This window comes from Protopterus annectens, chromosome 3.part1, assembly GCF_019279795.1.
Source record: "Protopterus annectens isolate FY-2018-M chromosome 3.part1, PAN1.0, whole genome shotgun sequence".
NCBI lineage: Eukaryota > Metazoa > Chordata > Ceratodontiformes > Protopteridae > Protopterus > Protopterus annectens.
The window spans coordinates 1,901,319,722-1,901,339,359 of NC_056732.1; the positions used below are offsets into that span (position 1 = coordinate 1,901,319,722).

A 19,638-nucleotide genomic window follows, 5' to 3' on the forward strand; every position below is an offset into this window, starting at 1 on the left:
AATTGCCAAGGACTCCAAAGATAGCCACAAGGCATTCTTTTGCTATGTCAATAATCTAAGTGGCAATGCTCAGATCTGCTTGGAGTTAGTGCAGAATGGCACAAAATACACTGAACCGACCAATATCGCCAACATCCTGACAGACAGGTTCAGTGCAAATGTCACCCCCCTCTCACCCCCAAAAGGGCCCATAACCATACCAGAAGAATGTAGAGTCCCTGAAATCACAGGCACTCAGGTTAAAACAGCCCTCTCCAAAGCCAAAAACACAGCATCAATGGGACCGGACAGTGTCCCAGGCTGCATCCTACATGAGCTCAAAGACAAAATAAACCCTCACCTAAACACACTGTTCAAACTCAGCCTCTCCACAGGCTTCGTACCCATAAAATGGTGCAGAACAACAGTTATTCTACTCCACAAACATGGAGCCACAACAGACCCCAGGAACTATTGCCCTATAAGCCTGACTAGCTTGGTTTGCAAGGCTATGGAGTGCATCGTCATGGAACTCATTAACAGAGACATTGGGAACGTCCAAACACTGGACCCTACCCAGTTTGGCTTTGTTAAGGGCAGATCATGCCTCCTAAACCTGGTGGACTTCTTTGAGACAGTTACCAAGTGTATAGATGAGGGAAAGGTGGTACACACAGCCTACCTAGACCTTGCAAAGGCCTTCAACACCATTCCCCATTCTGGTATTATAGACAAGCTCACCAGCCTGAACATAAACCCCTATATCACAAGATGGGTTGCCAACTGGCTCATGGACACAACCCACATGGTGACAGTTGCAGGAGCTAGGTCCGACTCTAAACCGGTTACAAGTGGCATTCCCCAGGGCTCAGTCCTAGGACCCCTCCTGTTCGGCATAGACTTCTCAGAGGTATAGGCAAGAACAGGAGGAGTATGGCTGACCAAGTTCGCAGACAACTGCAAACTAGGGGCTATAATTGACTCTCCGGCTGACACAGACATCCTCCAAAAGGGTCTCACTGAGACGGATACCTGGTGTCAAAATCATGGCCTCAAGCTAAATGACAAAAAGTGCATAGTCATCCCCTTTGGAAAAAACAAAGTACCCACAAACTACCAAATAGGTTGTAGTCCCCTAAATATGGAAGACATAATAAGGGATCTGGAGACCCAAGTAGATAGTAATCTCTCCTTTGATAATAACAGTGCCAAAGTGGTTAGAAAATCCTTCTATGTGGCCCACCTAATCACAAAAAGGTTCTCATCCAGATCAAAAGAGGTCATTGTGCCCCTCTACTCATCAGACCCATCTTAGAGTACAACACCCCATTTGGGATGTACCTTACAAGACACCTGCAACAGCTGGAAAGACCACCGAAGTACCTCACCAAGAGGATCACTGGCCTCAAACAGATGTCCTATGCAGCTCGACTGAAGAAACTCCAGCTGTACTCAGTTGCATATCGCCTACTCAGGGGTGATCTCTGCCTGACCTACAAGGCCATGTCCAACCCAGAATTGATGAACATGCTCCACCTAAAGAAAACCATATCCCCTCGAGCCACACGCTCTAGGGTTCTAAACCTTACCAGAACAATAAATAGGATGTGCTGGAGGGATAGATTCCTGTCCCGGAGACTTCCCATGCTTTGGAACAAGATTCTAATCTACATTAGGCAGAGCTCCTCATTAACACTCTTCAAGAGTGGATGGAAAACAGAAAGTTTACCCCGGGGATCTTTTCAGTGGCTGTGCTGCACAGAGGCACTGGGAACTAATCTAAGGGGGCGGCAAAAGCAGACACATTCTGGCTAGGCTTATAAATGCCTTCGGGCAGATATCCTAGTACTTACCAATGAACCTATAAACCTAAGAATTTAAACACATTTTCATTTCCCCAATGATTACGTTCCAAAGAAATTTCCCTGTAAAACCTGTTTTTGTATGTAGATACTCATGACACCTCTTCAGCCTAAAACAAGGATGATAGGAGACCTCAGCAGCTTAGGCTCCTCAAGCTACTCTACCCCAGAAATGGCCTTTTCTTGAAAAGCCAGCCTCTGTCTGACTGTCCAAGCTATCTCACCCACATCCTCTTTCCCCACAGTCTCTATCCCTGCCAGCTTGGGGAAACATAATTTAAGACTCCTGGGTTTTCTCTATCATTCAAAAAGCGTACTTTATGGTATGGGATTCCCTAACCTCCTTCAGGGGCATCCCTCAACCACCAAGGGAACAACTACCTTCCTTTCCAGAGGTACTTCTAGACCTGCTGAACCAAGGGACTATTCAGAATGTTTCCCCAAGACCAAAAAGGAAGAGGCCCAGGAAGGATGATTCTTAGAGACCACTCCTCAACCTTTCTCATCTCAACACTTTCCTAAACGTACCCACCTTCCATATGTTGACCCTCCAGATTTTGTTTCCCCTTATTCTACCGTGATGCCCCTGCACTGGCCCAGTAATCAAGTAGCCTCAATCCTCACTACTATCATCAATAAGGGATATGCACACTGGAAGGATGACATGTACACACACAGCAAAGTACAATTTCCTTTAAGAGCACACAGAGATCACAGTCAGTCTGGGGCTGGTTTCTCTCTCTCTCCAGATCCCCAATAAGACTCCTCACTGGCACAGCTATAACTGGCACAGTTAACATTTCAGCCGAGTGGTCAAGTCAAAACATCCAGCACCCTCTTTGTCCAACCAGTTCTTCATGTCCCTGCCCAAGTAGCTGACACACACACTCTTAGATCTGATTTATATACAATACACAGACACTCCTGGGGAAGGCTGGCACAGGTTTACTAGCTCTGTCTCCTTCTGCCCAGACTATAAGGTAGTAATCACAGCCACCAACCAGCTCTTAATGTATCAGCTACTATAAGGCCCTTCCCAAAGGGTGACCAATTCTACTGTGTAATGCTACTGTCATCCAAATGGCAAGCATGACCAAGACTAAGGCTATTTATGAGTGGCCTATACAGTGTCACCAAATACATATGCAAGTACTCTAGGAGCTTAAATATCTCTAAACAAACCAGTCGCAATTAAAAGGTTTAAATAAACATTTAATAATAAACAAAATCAGAACAAGACAATACTCAGTAACTCAATACAGTGACAACAGAGTTCAGAATCACAGGGAATATTTTAAAACAACATTCCAGGACACTATCAAATAAATACAGAAAACATCTAAACTAATCTTACTGTGTTCCTATCTATCTCTAAGAGAAATCACTATAATCGAGTAAGTCTTAACTACAGATGAGAAGTGCTGAAGATGGATGTGTTCAGATCCAAGACAAGATACAAAATGCACTGACTTTTTCTCTGAGATCGTTCTTAAATTACTATCAAACATTACTGCTTGGTTATCTCAGATTACATCATTCTTTGTCACCTCTGTGTCAGAAATACTTATCTCTTAGAAGCTTGCCTGGAACTGGAAGTCATAAAACAGTTACACACTTTTACCTTTGAAACCTGTAATTATTTCTGTTTCCAGACAATAGAAAGAATTTCTAGCTGTAGACACCCTGTCTCTTAGCTGAAACTGAGAGATACCAAAGTCGTAAACAATTTCAACTTATTTTCGTAGAGTTTTACAATTTAACTCTATGTTCCAGCTTCTTACTGTCAAAACATATATTTGAATAGGCATATAGTTTATACACATTCCTGATCTTTTCCAGCAGGGTACACTGTGGTTACATTCTTGAAGCTCAGTACAGAACATACAGTTCAACGCAAAATATACACATAACATATAGTTTTCTTACATTTGTAAAACAAGTATACAAACCATATTACTATTCACAAATAACACATAATTATTTACAATATTCCAGCTAGCTGGGCTGGTAGCCTTCACATCTACCTAAAGCTTACTTGGCTTCGCTGGATATCAAAGATGTGTACCTGCACATTCCAGTTCATCCCAACTGCAGGAAGGTTTTACATTTTTCTGTGTCTTTCTGGCATTTTTATTTCTCGTCCTTGCCCTTTGGCTTCTCTACTGCACCAAGAGTTTTCACCAAATGTCTAGCCCGTGTTTGCCCACTGTATGCTTCAGGGCACTCAAGTTCTTCCTTACCTGAATGACCTCCTCTTTATAACTACCTCCCCAGAGAAGCTAGAAGAAAATATCTCCTATATCTAGGACGTCTAGGGTTCACCATAAACCTCAAAAAAATCCACTTTCTCCCCTTCTCAAGATCAGATTTTCCCATAAACCTCAAAAAATCCATTCTTGCCCCCTCTCAAGATCAGATTTTCCTCGGGTACAGAATAGGTACAGATCACATGAGGGTCTCTCTCCCTCCTCAGAAGGCACAGGACCTCACCTCCTACTTCCAAAACCTTCCCCCTCTTCACCACAATTCAGAGTTCCTCAGGGTCTTGGGCCTCATGGCCTCCACCATTCACTTGTTACCTCTGGTTAAACTTCACATGAGAAAATTACAATTGTATCTAAAGTCAGTTTGGCTGCAACATTTACATGTTCTGGAATTTTCAGTCACCCTCATTCCCGGTCTGAAGAGGGAAATTCAGTGGTGGATACAACAACTGTCTGTCAAGGGTCTATATTATAACATCGAAGTTCGTAAACATCGAATGTTATAATATCGAACCCTAAACACCAAAATCCGAAAACATCGAAGAGTCAGAATAGCACATTTTTTCCCAGGGAAAAAATTTGCTATTCCGAGAAACATACACACAACACAAACACACACACACAAGCAACAGCAATCCACACACATGCACTTAAAATCCTACACCTAAACCTAAACTAAACTTTACATACACTGCTAGCTATCCACTTAGCTTAACCCAACCCTAACCCTAAGGTCCGTCACTATAGCACACACACCTCACCCGTGCCCTAACCCTAATTCACCTAACCCGCCCCTAACCCTAACGTACACGCAACCACACACTTACCTGACCCGCGCCCTAACCCTAACTCACCTAACCCGCCCCTAACCTACACACAATAGCACACTTACCTGACCCGTGCCCTAACCCTAACATCCATACAACCGCACACTTACCTGACCTGCTCCCTAACCCTAACTCGCCCTCTAACGCTAACCTACACACAATCGCACACTTACTTGAACCCGACCCGTAATGTTCCAACATATCGAACGCTGAAAACAGCAAAGCCACAGCAACGGCCCACTGAATTCTTTCCCTGGGAAAGAATTTGGTGTCCTGCACCTTCGCTGTTTTCAGCGGTTGACATTACTGGTTCGATATTATAACATTCGAACTTTATAAAATTCGATGTTATAATATAGACCCGTCTGTCAAACCAGGACTGCCTTTACACCCTCTGCCACCATGTCAAAAGCTGTTCACAGATGCCTTAGATGTGGGCTGGGGAGCAGATTTTGGAAACCTGAAAGCACAAGGGGTCTGCTCTCCCTTTTAATTAAAGAAACACGTCAGTGTAAGGGAGATGAGGACGTTGCTTTTAGCCATGCCGATCTTTCATCATCTGTTCCACCTAGGACCTCTAAAGTTGTTCACAGACAACATGACAGTTCTCTGGTATGTGAATAGGTGTGTGGGGGGCAAATCATGCCTATTATGAAGACTAGCCCTCTAAGCTTGGGAGCTGGCAGTCCAATATCAGGTGACCCATCAGGCTGCGTATATCCCATCAACCCAAAATTGTGTGTCAGATTCCTTGAGCAGGTCCCAAACACAGTCCCGTGGGTGGATGCTTCAAAGGGATGTGTTTCTGGCCATTGTCCAACAGTGGGGTATACCTCAATCAGATCTGTTTGCCTCCCCCATGAACAACTTGCACAATTTTGTGCCAGAGTTCTACATTCTCTGGTTTGGAAGGTAGAGCACTCTCATTCTTTTGCAAGGAGGTGTTTTACTGTGCATTCTCTCCCCTCCCTCTTGGTAAAGCCCTCTCATTCTTTTGCAAGGAGGTGTTTTTCTATGCATTTTCTCCCCTTCCCCTCATTCCAAAACTCCTGTCCAACATACAACAGGGCAACCCAAAAATCTTGCTGGTGACTGCCTTCTGGCCAAGACAGCATTGGTTCCCACTTCCCCTGCATTTAGCCAAGGGTAATCGCCACAAGTTACCTCCAAGGGTGGACCTACTCACACAAGACAAAGGAACTCACATCCATCCCCACTTGCCTACCCTCCAATTGACTCTGTGGGTGATAGGGTTTTAATTCTTTTAGACACCTGTTCTCTGAGGACGTGCTTAGTTAGGGTCCTGCATGAGGCCAGGAAACTCAATACCAGAAAATCTTATTTATCCAAATGGAAGAGATTTTTCACTTTGGTGTCTTAAACAAAACCAGGATTCGTTGAAAGTGGAACTCCCCTTGGTTCTATTTTATTTGTGTGAATTTCTCAATGCTGGCTTGGCTTACTCTTCAATGAAAGCCTACGTGTCAGCTATTTCTGCCTGTCTGCCTCTATCTACCCCTCTAGCTAACAGATTTGAGGCTAAACAACGTCTTAATGACATCCTTCACATTAGACCACACAGGAAACCTCTACCGCCTCCCTGGGTTCTTAACTTTGTACTGGAAAAAATGACCCCTCCCCCCACTTCCAGCCAGCTTCGTCAGTTTCTCTGCAATATTGCTCCTGGAAAATTATACTACTTCTAGCTTTAACCTCAGCCAGGCATGTGTCTGAGCTCCATGCCCTTATGGCCTCTCCCCCCTTTTTGGTTTTCCATAAAGACTGGGTGTCCTTGCATACCAACCCTTTCTTTACGCCCAAAGTAGTCAATGAGTTGTCACCAAACCAGTCCATTCAGTTACCTACCTTTTTCCCTTCTCCACAAAATTCTAGTGAGAAAGTGCTGCACACTCTAGATGTGGACAGACAACTTAGATTTTACTTAGACAAGACCAAAGCTATCAGGCAGGCATACCAGCTTTTTGATTCCTACTATCCCAGGGCTCTGGGCTTGGCTTTTTCCAAACAGACTATTTCTACTTGGATTTCTAAGGCTGTCTCCTTTTGTTATGTAAACCATGGTAAAAGCCTTTCTTCTTCAGTTAGGCCCACTCCACTTGGGCCGTAGCTTCATCTGGTGCCTTCTTCAAGGGACTGGATACTAACCGTATTCTTAACGCATCTACATGGACTTCAGTACATACCTTCACCAAACATTACTAATTGGATAGTATTTCTAAGTCTAGAGCAGGTTTTGCCATAGACATAGTACATGGGTTTCTGGAGTGCTCTACAGCTGCCTCCTCCACCCTATCCTCATGAGCTTTTGTACCCTCCCTCGTGAAAAATACTGCAACAGATGAATAGAAGGACATAGAATAGTTGTGTAAAATCTTACCATAATGATAGACATCCATCCACCCCCCCTTATTTTTTGTATATTTTTATGTCAGGGCAGAGAACTTTATTTTGTTGCTTTCCTAACATTGTCCTTCTCTGGGATTTAGCATTCCTCTCTGAGTTGGCATGAAAGCTTTGAAGGGCTTGGCTCTCAAAGCTGACTTTTAGTCGGCTCAGCCTGAGGTGACTAACAGTTTAGGCATGTGGAATGTGCCCCAATCTTTTTGAAGCTGGCTGGCTCTTATGTCCTTGGCAGTGCATAACCCATCTACTCTTATGATTAATTTACTTGCACAACTGTACTTTTGCTAGCATTCTTTCAATAAGAAACAATTATTTTAAAATTTACTAGAGTATTTTTACACCTACCAGTTTTGACAGTATGCACAGTATGTGCATATGGTTTTCACAGTATGCACACTATGTATATGATTTTCATGATATGTGCACCAGGTTTTGCAGTACATCATTACAGCTGACACAGTTCAAGCATCAACTTTGAAGATAGGAGTGACATGTTCATTGTGAAGTGTTAGTCAAAATGGGTTATATTGCTACACGAGGAAATAAGCAGCAAAGGTTATTTAATGAAATTCAAGATATCATGAATCAAACTTTAAGTGTGTAAGTTATGTAATGATCACTGTTCACGGAATTTGGAAAATGAAAGGATATGTTAGAGTACAAAACACTTGATTTTAATGCACGTCAGTACAAAAACGGGGAAAATGTAAGTTGTAGATTGATTTGTGAAAGTGTAATGCACACTAAGTCATATACAGCAGAATTCAAGAAAGTCAAATCCTGAACTTAATTGGAAGTTAAACAGATAAATATTTATGAAGTTAGCACAGATAAGTGAGAGTTGTATGTGTTCTCAATGAGAAAAGGGAGACTGTGTGAGATATAAATACTGCACAATCATTCCAGGTAGTGAAATACGATTTAAAGATCATTTGAGTATATTTAAAAAAGTTGTACATTTTTCCATGCCAAAGGACCTGATAGTTTACCATGACATGCATAGCCAATCTGTTTCTAGATTGAGGAGAAATACTTTTTTTAAAGGCTCGTAACTGTATCATTTATAAATCAGGTTTTACTATGCTTCATATGCAGGCCATTAATGATAAATAGGACAAGATAGGGTTTAACAAATTAATGGTCAGTTTAAGAATATTAATTATAATTGGAAAAATATTCTAGTAGGTACCATGTAAACTGGCCAGTGCTTTGTTTCATAGATTTATGGGTGTATACTAGACTAACAATCACTAGGGTCCTTAAAAGCCTAAACCTAAATATGACCCACAAATTTGATTTATATTTCATTTGTAAGGAGTGATTTACTGACTGCCTCTGATCATCAGAGACATAAAGACCACAGGTGAATTTCCAACTACCTATCCATTGGCTTAAATAGGAATAGAGAAGAACTCTGATTCACATGGAGAGAAAGCCTGTTGCAGAGAATGTGGTCTGTCCCAACATATCCTGCTTATGTTGCAGGTAAAATTTAGGTATTTTAATCCAGTAGTTCTGATGCTTTGTTTTGCAGATGTGCAAAAGATTCATGCTTTCTTGAGAACTAAAACAAGACTGTGTTCAGCTAAGAGAACTTGCAGTGTATTACAACTGCATTAAATGTTTGTATTCAGTAGGATCAAGAAAGGGACTTGATTTGTAACAGAGAATATGCCTGTTAGTTTTGTTTGGGATAGAGTAGGAACCCTGATTATTTTCTATAACTTAATTGGCTCGATATTTCCTGCCTTGCATGAAATAAAACAGGAGGCAGTGCAAAATACATTATCACCCTTTAATGAGGAAAAAGGCATATTTATTTTAGTATGTTGTTTGTAAATGAGAACAAATGTTTCTCCAGCTTCACTGACCTCCACCGCCTTCAGTATCGCCAGTGATCTGTTTCTTCTTTTGGCTTATATCTCCAATGGCATAATTTCTCACTACGTAGATCACTCATTCTTGGTTAGATCTGACAGTGCAGGACCTTTATACTGTTTTTTTTCCAGTCTAGCCTTACAACATTGAGGATGCAAAAATCTAATTAAATATGTTCTATTCTGTCACTGTAAGAGATGAGTGCATTTCTGTATCTTATTATACACTTTTAACCTGCTAGTGCTAACTTTCTGACCTTTATCCTCCCTTTACCTAGGACAGATTGCCTTTTTCTGTTTAATTCCCTTCTTAGAGATGTTAGATAATTCCAGGTTACCTACATGAGTGGGATGACAGTTTTTTTTTGCAATCTTGCACTTTTTAAAGCTCCCTATTGAAATATCTGCACTCAAAATGTCAAGTGCTGGCACAGTGGGAGGAAAAAAACAGAACAAAACTGCAGAAGAGTGAATCTCAAACATCGCTGTCCTTTCAACTTCTTTTTTTTGGGGGGGGGTTGGCAAGACTCCATGCACCCCCCCCCCAAAACTTATAAACACTAACTCTGAGATTGCCATATGTGATGACCCACCACTGGCCCAGTAATCAAGGAGCCGCAATCCTTACCATTGGCAACAGTACATTGGGAGGATGACAGGTACACACACAGTATTTCCAGATGCAGCCTTCTGCATCAAGTGAATTTTCCCTTAAGAGCAGACACAGACCACATTCAGTCTGGGGCTGGTTTCTCCCTCCTTCTCCAGATCCACAGTAAGACTCCCCACTGGCACAGATATAGAGTTGAGATTTCAGCTGAGTAGCCAAGCCAAGACCTTCAGCACCCTCTCTGTCCACCCAGTGCTTCGTGTCCCTGCCCAACACTCTGTAAGGTTTGATTTATACCCACACACACCCCTGGGAAAGGCTGGAACAGGTTTACTAGCTATGCCCCCCTTTGACCAGACTATAAGGTAGTTATAACTGCCACCAGCCAACTCTTTATCAGCTACTTCAAGGCCCTTAATAAAGGGTGTTCAATCTTCCTGTGTAATGTTACTATCAATACAAATGGTAGTTTGACCAAGTGTAAAGCTATTAGGAGTGGCCTACACAGTGTCACCAAATAAATATGCACATACTGTAATAGCTTAAATATGTCTCGACAGACCAGCCACAATAAAATGTTTTAATGTATTTATTAATAAATAATAAAAGAACATGAAAATACTCAGTATATATTTACCATGATATCAGAGTTCAAATTTGTGGGAAATATTTAAAACAACATTGCAGAACAGTCTCAAATAAATAAAAACATCTGAAGTAAGCTTGCTATATTCCTGACTATAGCTAAGAAAATGAATATACCCTAGAAACTTACTCAGGGCAGCAAGGCAGATGTGGTTAGTGGATCTTGATATATTCAGGTCAAAGGCAGAATACAGAATGCAGTCTCTCTTCTCAGAGACTTATTAAATTGATATCTCAAATATTAATGCTGGGATAGCTTGTAGAATGACATAATTTCTTGCCATCTGACTCTATCCCAGGTAAAACTTCCAATGCTGAAAGCTAGCAGTATTTAGCATCTGCCTGTGAAAATAGATACACAAGGGCTTTTCCTCAGATCTTTGCAGATCTTGGAAGTCATAAAACAGTAAAACACTTCCAAGATAATACAGAAAACTTCTCAGCATAGACATTGTGTCTGCACTGAAACTGGAAGATAACATTTTTATGGCACAGCCATAAAGTAATTTTATTTCAGCTATTGTTCTTAAGTTTTGCAAGTTAACCTTCTGTATTTCAGTTTCCCTTGTTAAAATATATGTATTTAAACAGTTACAATAGCGTATGTACTTTTCCACTCTATTCCAGTAGGGTACACTGTGGATACATTTTAATTACTTTTCAAAAACCTTTTCAACACACACTTCTGTACCAGCAGTTTGATGTACACCTGACATACAGTTCTAGTATCTTATATGAATCATATTTATATTCACAAATGACAAATAACCATTTACAAAATTCCAGACAGCTGTGCTGGCAGGATCTCCCTTTGTCACACTTCTATATAAATCATGTTGATATTCACAGATGACATATAATTATTTACAAAATTCCAGATAGCTGGCCTGGCAGTACCTCCTTTCAAGACACCACACATCATAGAAAAGGAAACATCCCAAGAAATGGTCATCTTGGGCTTAGTATATGTAAATCCATTATGTTAAGTTGTCAATCTCGCCTTCATTCTTGCTGGATGGGTTCGGAGCCGATCCTCGGCTCCGACTCGGCACTTGCTTTAGCTTAGGAACTCCTTTTACCAGCTCGAGGCAACCCTATATCCCATGATGCAAGGCGGAACTACCTCAGATCTCGTTTGCCGCTTAGCGAAAGAGGTCTCCTTTACCAGCAGAGGTAAGTGAATTTCTTGTAAAAGAAAGAGAAGCTTAGTTAGTATTTTTATTTCCCCTTTTTTAGTCATAGTGTAGTCTGTAGTGATTACAGCCCACCCTATTCCCTTGTTTTTCAAACTTTTATAACTTCTTTTAAGCCTTAGTGTAAAAGTTTTAGTTAGGCCTTAAACCCCAGTTGTTAATCCCTTCCTGTGTGTTGTGTGTATGGGATTAATTTGTGTGTTTGTTGGGGTTTGTCTGTGTTTCTTCCACCTAGGATATGTCTAGGGAAGGCAAGGTCTCAGGCTTCAAGAAGTGTGACTCGTGCTGTCAGAAAATGTCTCTGACAGACGGTCACACTTCTTGTGTTTATTGCCTGGGGCCTTTGCACCTGCAGGACTCCTGTGCTTTGTGTCACTCCTTTAGCCAGAGAGTCCTGCAGGAAAGGAGGAACAAACTTATCCTCCGTGGCTTACTTAAGCCAGAAGGTTCTCCCTCAAGGCAGGGTCTGGAAAACCTTCTAAGCCACCAAGGCTCAGGCTTCAGTATCTAAGCCTCCTCCGGTGACTCCGGCTCCGTCGGAGCGAGATCGCTCCGGCTGGAACCGATGTATCTGCCTCGGTAGTGGGTTCGGTGCGGCTGGCTCCGATACCTTATATACTATAGCCTTGTCGGCTCCGGCTGGAGCCGACACTTTATCCAGCATCGGGCCGAAACCTTCGGCTCCATCTGGAGTTCAGGGACTTCAGCTCCGATGGCTCCGTCCGGAAGAGATCTCGGTCCCCTTCGTTACTGAGTATCCACTGCCCGGGTCTCCTCTTTGTCGGAGCGGAGCCATCGGAGCCGATCTTCGAGATCTTCCAGGCTGTCTGACCACGACTTGGAGAGGGTGGTAAGCAGGCTGTTGAAGTCTCAGGCACTGGCCCAAATGCTCCATAGCCCGTCTCATCAGACTTCGGCTATAGCCTCACCCCTTGAACTTCCTCCTCCGACTCCACATCGCAGTTCAGAGCCGGAGCTTCTCGGGACAGCGACTGTTTCGGTGCCGGAGCCGATACATCCTTCGGCTCCGTCATCCTCGGCTCCGATCTCCTCCTTGAGACCTTCCTTGTAGGGATCCGGTCGCCGGGTTTCCTTGTCGGCTCCGAGGGGGCTAGTGGCATCGGACCCTTGTCCGACCCCGCTCTCCCTCTCGGGGCTTCGGCTTTGGTAAGCTCGGCGCCGACATCGGCCTCAGAGCCTTCCCTCTCAGTGGAGCCGGGCATTCCTGTTTCCTCAGAGCGGGGATATTCCAGCCTCCCGGGGAGGGGAGCCTTTGAGGTGATGAGGAGTGTCCTGGCCTCTGAGCCTGGTCAACGGTCCATCCCTCTAGCTCCTCCCTCATCAGTGCCTGCAGACGCCTCTTGCCAGCCTCTTGCTCTCAGGCCCAGGGATCCATCGCCCCAGGTTTCCCCATTGGGAATTTCCTCCTCTTCGAGGTTTCTCCTGATCCTGCAGGGGAACCCCTCGGAAGAGGACGGTAAGAGGAAACACACAGACTCCCCTGAGTCTACTACATCTGATACCGACTTAGATGAGTCGGAGGGTTCCCACGATCCCCTCTGAGGGTGTCTCCCTTTCAGTCATCCTTGAGCTCCTCAAAAAGAGGGGGAATTGGCCCTCCATTGACCCCACCGAGGATGTGTCTGTATACCTGGAGGCTTTGGATCCCGACCCTCCACCTCCTGGGTGTCTCCGCCTTCGACCCACTGATGCAGGTAGTGGCTCGGAAGGCGTGGCTCCAGATTCTGTGGAACCTGTCCCCAGGAGACCATCCAAATTCATCACGGCCCCTTTGGACAAACAGTTCCTTTCCAAGGGTGTCTCTGTGGATGCTATGGTGGTGGCGGCCACTAAGAAGGAACTGGCGGATCCTTCAGTACCTGTCCATCCTCCTAACAAGGATTCTAGGACCATGGACAGGTATGGAAAGCGGATGTTTTCTTCAGCGACCTTTGCTATGCGTTAAGCTGAATTATCTTTGTCACTTCACCAGGCTTCAACGAGATGTTCTCAAGGAACTGGGAGAAGTAGTCCAGGATCCTTCTGCTGCTGGGGCTCAGGAAAAGATTGCCTCGCAGCTTGCAATCCTGAATTCCATATCTAACTCCTCCATGCCGCTCATATCCTATGTGGCCGATGGAGCGAGCAGGGCCGCAGGCACAGGAGTTGCTCTTAGACGCCAAGCCTGGATGCGGCTTTGTAATTTTGGACCCCTTTAAGGTGTCCTTCACTAATACCCCTTTGATGGTTCGGCTTTGTTCGGACCTCAGGTGAAGGATACCTTGACCAGGTGTGAGCAGGACGGTAAAACTCTTTCTGCCATTGGAGTCCAGTTTTCCACTCCTTCTAGACCATACCCCAAGGGTCAGAAGGGGGAAGATGTTCCGTAAAGCCCAAGGAGCTACACTGGACACACGTGGTCAGTTTACCCCAGAGGCAGAGGGGTAACAATAATAGACGCCCTAGAGGCAGGGCGGGTCCTCAGAACCAGGGCAACAGGGAGTCTCTTCCTGAGAAGCCCTTTCAGCATCCCTGAGGTGTTGCCCGACTGTCCACCCTTGGAGGCAGTCGGGGGAAGGATTTCGCTGTACCCAGTAGCCTGGCAATCCCTATCTCAAGAGATGTGGGTACAGTCGATCATATCCGAGGGTTACAAAATCCCCTTCGAAAGGTTTCCTGTACCTCTACAATCCCTTCCAGACATCTCACCCGGTCAAAGGGATTTGGCAGAACAGGAGGTTTCAAAGCTCCTAGAAAAAAGAGCCGTCCAGACTGTGCCGGCAGACCAGGTAGGATCCGGCGTCTACTGAGATTCTTTTGGTCCCCAAAAGGACGGAGATTGGAGACCAATATTAGACCTGAGCAATCTAAACAGATTTGTCAAGAAGGCAAGATTCGGATGGTCACGCTTCAGTCCATTCTGCCCTTTCTGGGCAAGGACAACTGGATGTGCTCTATAGACCTTCAGGATGCGTACTATCACATAAAGATTCACAGGCGCTCCAGAAGGTTTCTCCGCTTCGGCTAGGGACCAGTCATTACCAATTCAGAGCACTGCCCTTTGGCCTCACTTCAGCCCCCAGAGTGTTTACCAAATGCATGGCAGTGGTCACAGCTCATCTGAGACGTCAAGGATTCCAGGTGTTTCCCTATTTGGACGACTGGCTCCTCTCCGCCACCACCAAGTGTCAGCTTCTTCAGTCCAGAGACTACACTCTACAGCTTTGCAGGAGTTTGGGAATTTCAGTAAATTTCGAAATCTTCTCTGCTGCCTTGCCAATCTATCACCTTTATAGGCGCAGAATTAAACACCGTCAAAATGTTAGCCAGACTAACAGATCAAAGAATTCTGGACATCCAAAATTGTTCGCTTCTATTGCAAAGCAACAAGATCAAAGCCAGATTTATACTGAAGGTTCTAGGTCTCATGGCTGCGGCCATTGTTCTTCTACCACTGGCTCGCTTCCACATGCGTCTTCTGCAGTGGATGCTATTCACGCAGTGGTCGTACCACAGTCTCCCGATGAGGCACGAAGTCTTGGTAACACAGTCGTGCCGAGCTCATCTGAACTGGTGGATATCTTCCCCTCTTCTTCATCAGGGCCGACCCTTTATTCCCCCTCCTCCAGTTGCCACAGTCACTATGGATGCCTCTCTGATCGGGTGGGGGGGGCATTATCAGGGCAGGATGGTCCACGGGACGTGGCAACCCATAGAATACCATCTGCACATAAATGTCCTGGAGATGAGAGCAGTGCTTTTAACATTGCAAGCCCTCAACGACTTTCTTCCCACGGGGACTATTGCAGTACAGACGGACAACATGTCCGTAGTCTGGTACATCAACAAATAGGGTGGGACCAGGTCCTATCCGTTATGTCGAGAAGCTCTCATACTTTGGCAATGGGCGATCTCTTCTCAGCGGTTTCTGATAGCAACGCACATCCCCGGCAGGTCCAACCTATTGGCGGACAGGCTGAGCAGATCCATTCTGATGCCTCACGAGTGGTCTCTCAATCAATCTGTAGTGGATCAGATTTTTCTGAAGTGGGGCACTCCTTGTTGCGATCTTTTTGCTACTCCTCAAAACAACAAGTGCCCCGATTTCTTCACTCTCTTTCCCTTCCAGGCCAACCCCTGAGAGACTCTCTAACCCAGGATTGGCCCGGGACTTCTGCACGCTTTTCCTCCTTTTCCCTTGATTCCACAAGTCATTCAGAAAGCCACCGTTTGAGAGCCAAGTTGATCCTCATTGCCCCATATTGGCCTCGACAAATTTGGTTTCCGTCTCTGCATCGTCACCTTCTGGTGCAGCCCTGGCATCTGGACCCAGTTCCGGATCTCTTGATCCACCAATCGGGTCAGCAGCACCGGGCCATTCATTCTCTCAACCTCACTGCTTGGTTGCTCCACTTCCTACCCTAGCCAGGCTACCGATGATTTGGACTCAGTCAGAGACATTTTAGTGTCTTCCTTGAAGTCGTCCACTAGGACTGTTTATGCTAGCAAGTGGCGACATTTTTCTATTTGGGCTAATTCCAGAAATATTGACCCTTTACTGCTCCTGTACATTCGGTTTTAGATTTCCTGGCGGAGGTTTTTCATTCAGGATCCTCGTCATCTACAGTCAAAGTACAACTGGCTGCTATTTCCAAATATCATGTTGGCCTGCATGACAATAACATTATGTCTCATAGGTTATGCAAGGCCTTTCTGAGAGGAGTTTTCCTCCTAAAACCACCTATAAAGCATCCTTCTCCGCAATGGGATCTAAACTTAATGTTGGCATCCTTGATACTACCTCCCTTCGAACCATCTGCTTTATGTTCTTTGAAGTTATTGACCTGGAAAACTATATTTTTACTGGCTGTCACTTCTGCAAGAAGGGTTTCCGAGATTCAAGCTCTCTGCATTCCTTCCCCTTATTTGGTTTTTCATAAGGACAGGGTATCATTAAGAACTAACCCTTCCTTTCTCCCCAAAGTCGTATCTCAAACCAACATTAACCAATCTATAGACCTACCAGTCTTTTTCCCAAACTATTCCGACAGAGCTGAATAGAAACTGCATTTTTTGGATGTCCATCGTCAGCTCAGGTACTATTTGCATAGAACTAAACAATTCAGAAAATCGGACCAATTATTTGTCTCCTATGCAGAAAACAGGATAGGTCTTCCAGTATCTAAAGTGACCTTATCCTGATGGTTGACTTCCACTATTTCCTATGTGTACTCTCTCAGAGGCAAACAGCTATCTTCTAAGTCAAAAGCACACTCAACCAGGAGTCTATCCACTTCTGCAGCTTTTCAGGATAGACTACCCATTGATACCATTTGTGCAGCAGCTACTTGGGCTACGCCCCATACCTTTGTCTCTCATTACAAGTTGGACTTGGCCTCCAGAAATAGGGCCAGTTTTGGTTCCACAGTTCTCAAGAGTCTGTTCCATTGAGCCACCCGGGATACAGGTGCTAGGGACGCGGTCCCATCCAGCAAGAATGAAGGCGAGATTGACAACTTAACATTTAGAAGTTATGTACCTACCATAACATTCCATGTTAGTTGTCTTCTCTCGCCTTCTTTCTTGCGTCCCTCCCTCCTTCCCCCTGGCCTGGACAGATCTTGAAGAGTTCCTATTAGGTTGTTTCCTCCGGAGCCTCCATATGAGGACTTCTATTAGGAACTTGTGTTCCTAATTATGTTAGGATAGTCTTTAGCAGGGTAGGTTAGCTACCAAATGAGATCTGAGGTAGTTCCGCCTTGCATCATGGGATATAGGGTTGCCTCGAGCTGGTAAAAGGAGTTCCTAAGCTAAAGCAAGTGCCGAGTCGGAGCCGAGGATCGGCTCCGAACCCATCCAGCAAGAAAGAAGGCGAGAGAAGACAACTAACATGGAACGTTATGGTAGGTACATAACTTCTAATTTTCAGCAATTCAGTCTTCGTGTTTTGGTTCAAATGATTATTGTTTTTCACTGGTAACAGTGTCCTTCTGTCAAATGGTAAATAGAACTGAATGACTTTTAAAGTATAAATTTGGAATCTCTTATTCATTAAATATTGAGTTTGAATAATCTTTTCCCCTAATAATTAATTTGTTTATTAATTACCTAGGTAAATCCACTAAGCACAAATCCCTCATTTAATGGGGTGATCTAAGAACTTTGTTTAGTTAAAGGACTTGTTCAGAGTTGTATTTCATTTGTTGGAAGCTTAACTGATGAACCTATTATTTATGATTCGTATTTTCTCACTTTACACAACAACATACCTGTGCTTAGCATGTCTATATCACGTTATCGAAAGTTTACTTAATCAAATCAATAAAGGTTGAACTTTATTGATCGATTAAGTAAAACATCGAATAACGTAAAAAAAAAAAAAAAACCAAATAAAAAAAAAAACTAAATGGCGTTGCTATTGGGGTTGGGGGGTTGCACACACCCCTACTTAAATATACCAACTCCGAGACCGCACTACATTGAAGTAAACGGAAATCTCCCCTTACGGAGATTTCTGTTTACTTGCACAATGTTCTTCACTTTCGATATTGTTGTGCCGACAATATCAGATTCGATATTGTAAGCTTACGATAATGTGAAGTAGACCCGTGCTTAGCACCCACCACATCTTGGGACTGTTTTTGTTAGTACAGCAAGTTGTGTGAGTACATTAACTAAGAGTTGAGTCTAGTTTCTATGCAGTGGGACTTTGCATTGAGGTACTGTATGTGAGAAGAGGAATATGCTGATTTTATTATTATTTTTACATAGTTATGAATGGAATCAGTATTGAAATTTCCAGATATTTTATATGTACTTTAAGAATTTGGAAGACATTTGACACAAGCTAACCAGGTATGCAGAAGGAGGATTAATTCTGTCTTTTTTTCTAACTTATTAGTGATCAGTGTAATGACCTGTTAAAGCAAACAGACTCAAATTCAAACTCGTTGAAGACATATATTGCAGTTCTTGGAGACACTGGGGCAGGTAAAAGCTCCTTACTGAATGCTCTGCTAGATGAGGAAGATTTGCTGCCCTCATGTTCTATGAGGGCCTGCACTGCATCAGTCGTGGAAGTGTCCTTCAATTCGAAGAATAAGAAATATGAAGCCGATGTGGAATTTCTTACAAAGCAGGTAGGGTCATTTTTAGTGTTTTACAGTTTCAAAAACACAACTTGAAGCTGATGTGGAATTTCTTACTGAAGATGTAAGATATTATGTGGCTGTAAAATTTCAGAACAGAACACAATATGTTTAAAGCTGGTCTACTTTGATTCAATTAAAACTCATTTCACTGAATTTCAAAACACTCATACGAAATCACTGAAAGCTTAAATAACTGACAGCTCATTTCACTGAATGGAAGTACTGTTGGACGAATAAAATGTATATGCCCTTTTCCCCACTGTAGTGCAGTCCTGGAGTTAGTATATATAGCTAGGGGGGGGTGTGGCCTGGGTTCTTATGACATTATCGAAAGATAAAGCAATCAAACACTCAGAACTTCAAAGCAGCCGCATTTCAAAGATTGCATTGTGGGATTGCAGTACAGTGAAGATTGGGATATTTGCCCTTTTCACACTGTAGTATGGTCTTGGAGTTGGAATATATATTTAGCGGGGGTGTGGGGAGTGCAGCCCCCCACAATAAAAGTTTAGATATACAGACATTTCGAAGTTCTGAGTGTTCGATTATGTTATCTTTTGATAACGTAATATGAACCCGTGTGGCCCCCCCACATACTTTTGGTTTTATATTGTTAACCTTCAGTGAAATGAGATTCATAAATATAAAAGGTAAGTAGGTGGGGGGGATGTGCCCCCCATAACTGTATGTACTAACTCCAGGATCATACTACAGTGGGGAAAAGGGCATATACGTTTTATTTGCCCAACAGTACTTACATTCATTGAAATGTGATTCAGTAAAATGAGCTTTCAGTGATTTGAGCT

General features: G+C 43.6%; 1 protein-coding gene across 1 annotated transcript in view; it reads left to right on the forward strand.

Moving 5' to 3' along the window:
• LOC122798817 overlaps positions 1-19,638 on the forward strand; it is a 3,666,270-nt gene that overhangs the window by 412,270 nt on the left and 3,234,362 nt on the right. The window contains exon 4 of the mRNA XM_044067940.1: positions 18,583-18,820. Coding sequence (XP_043923875.1) covers positions 18,583-18,820 — 238 coding nt within the window. The remainder of the gene's footprint in view (positions 1-18,582; positions 18,821-19,638) is intronic.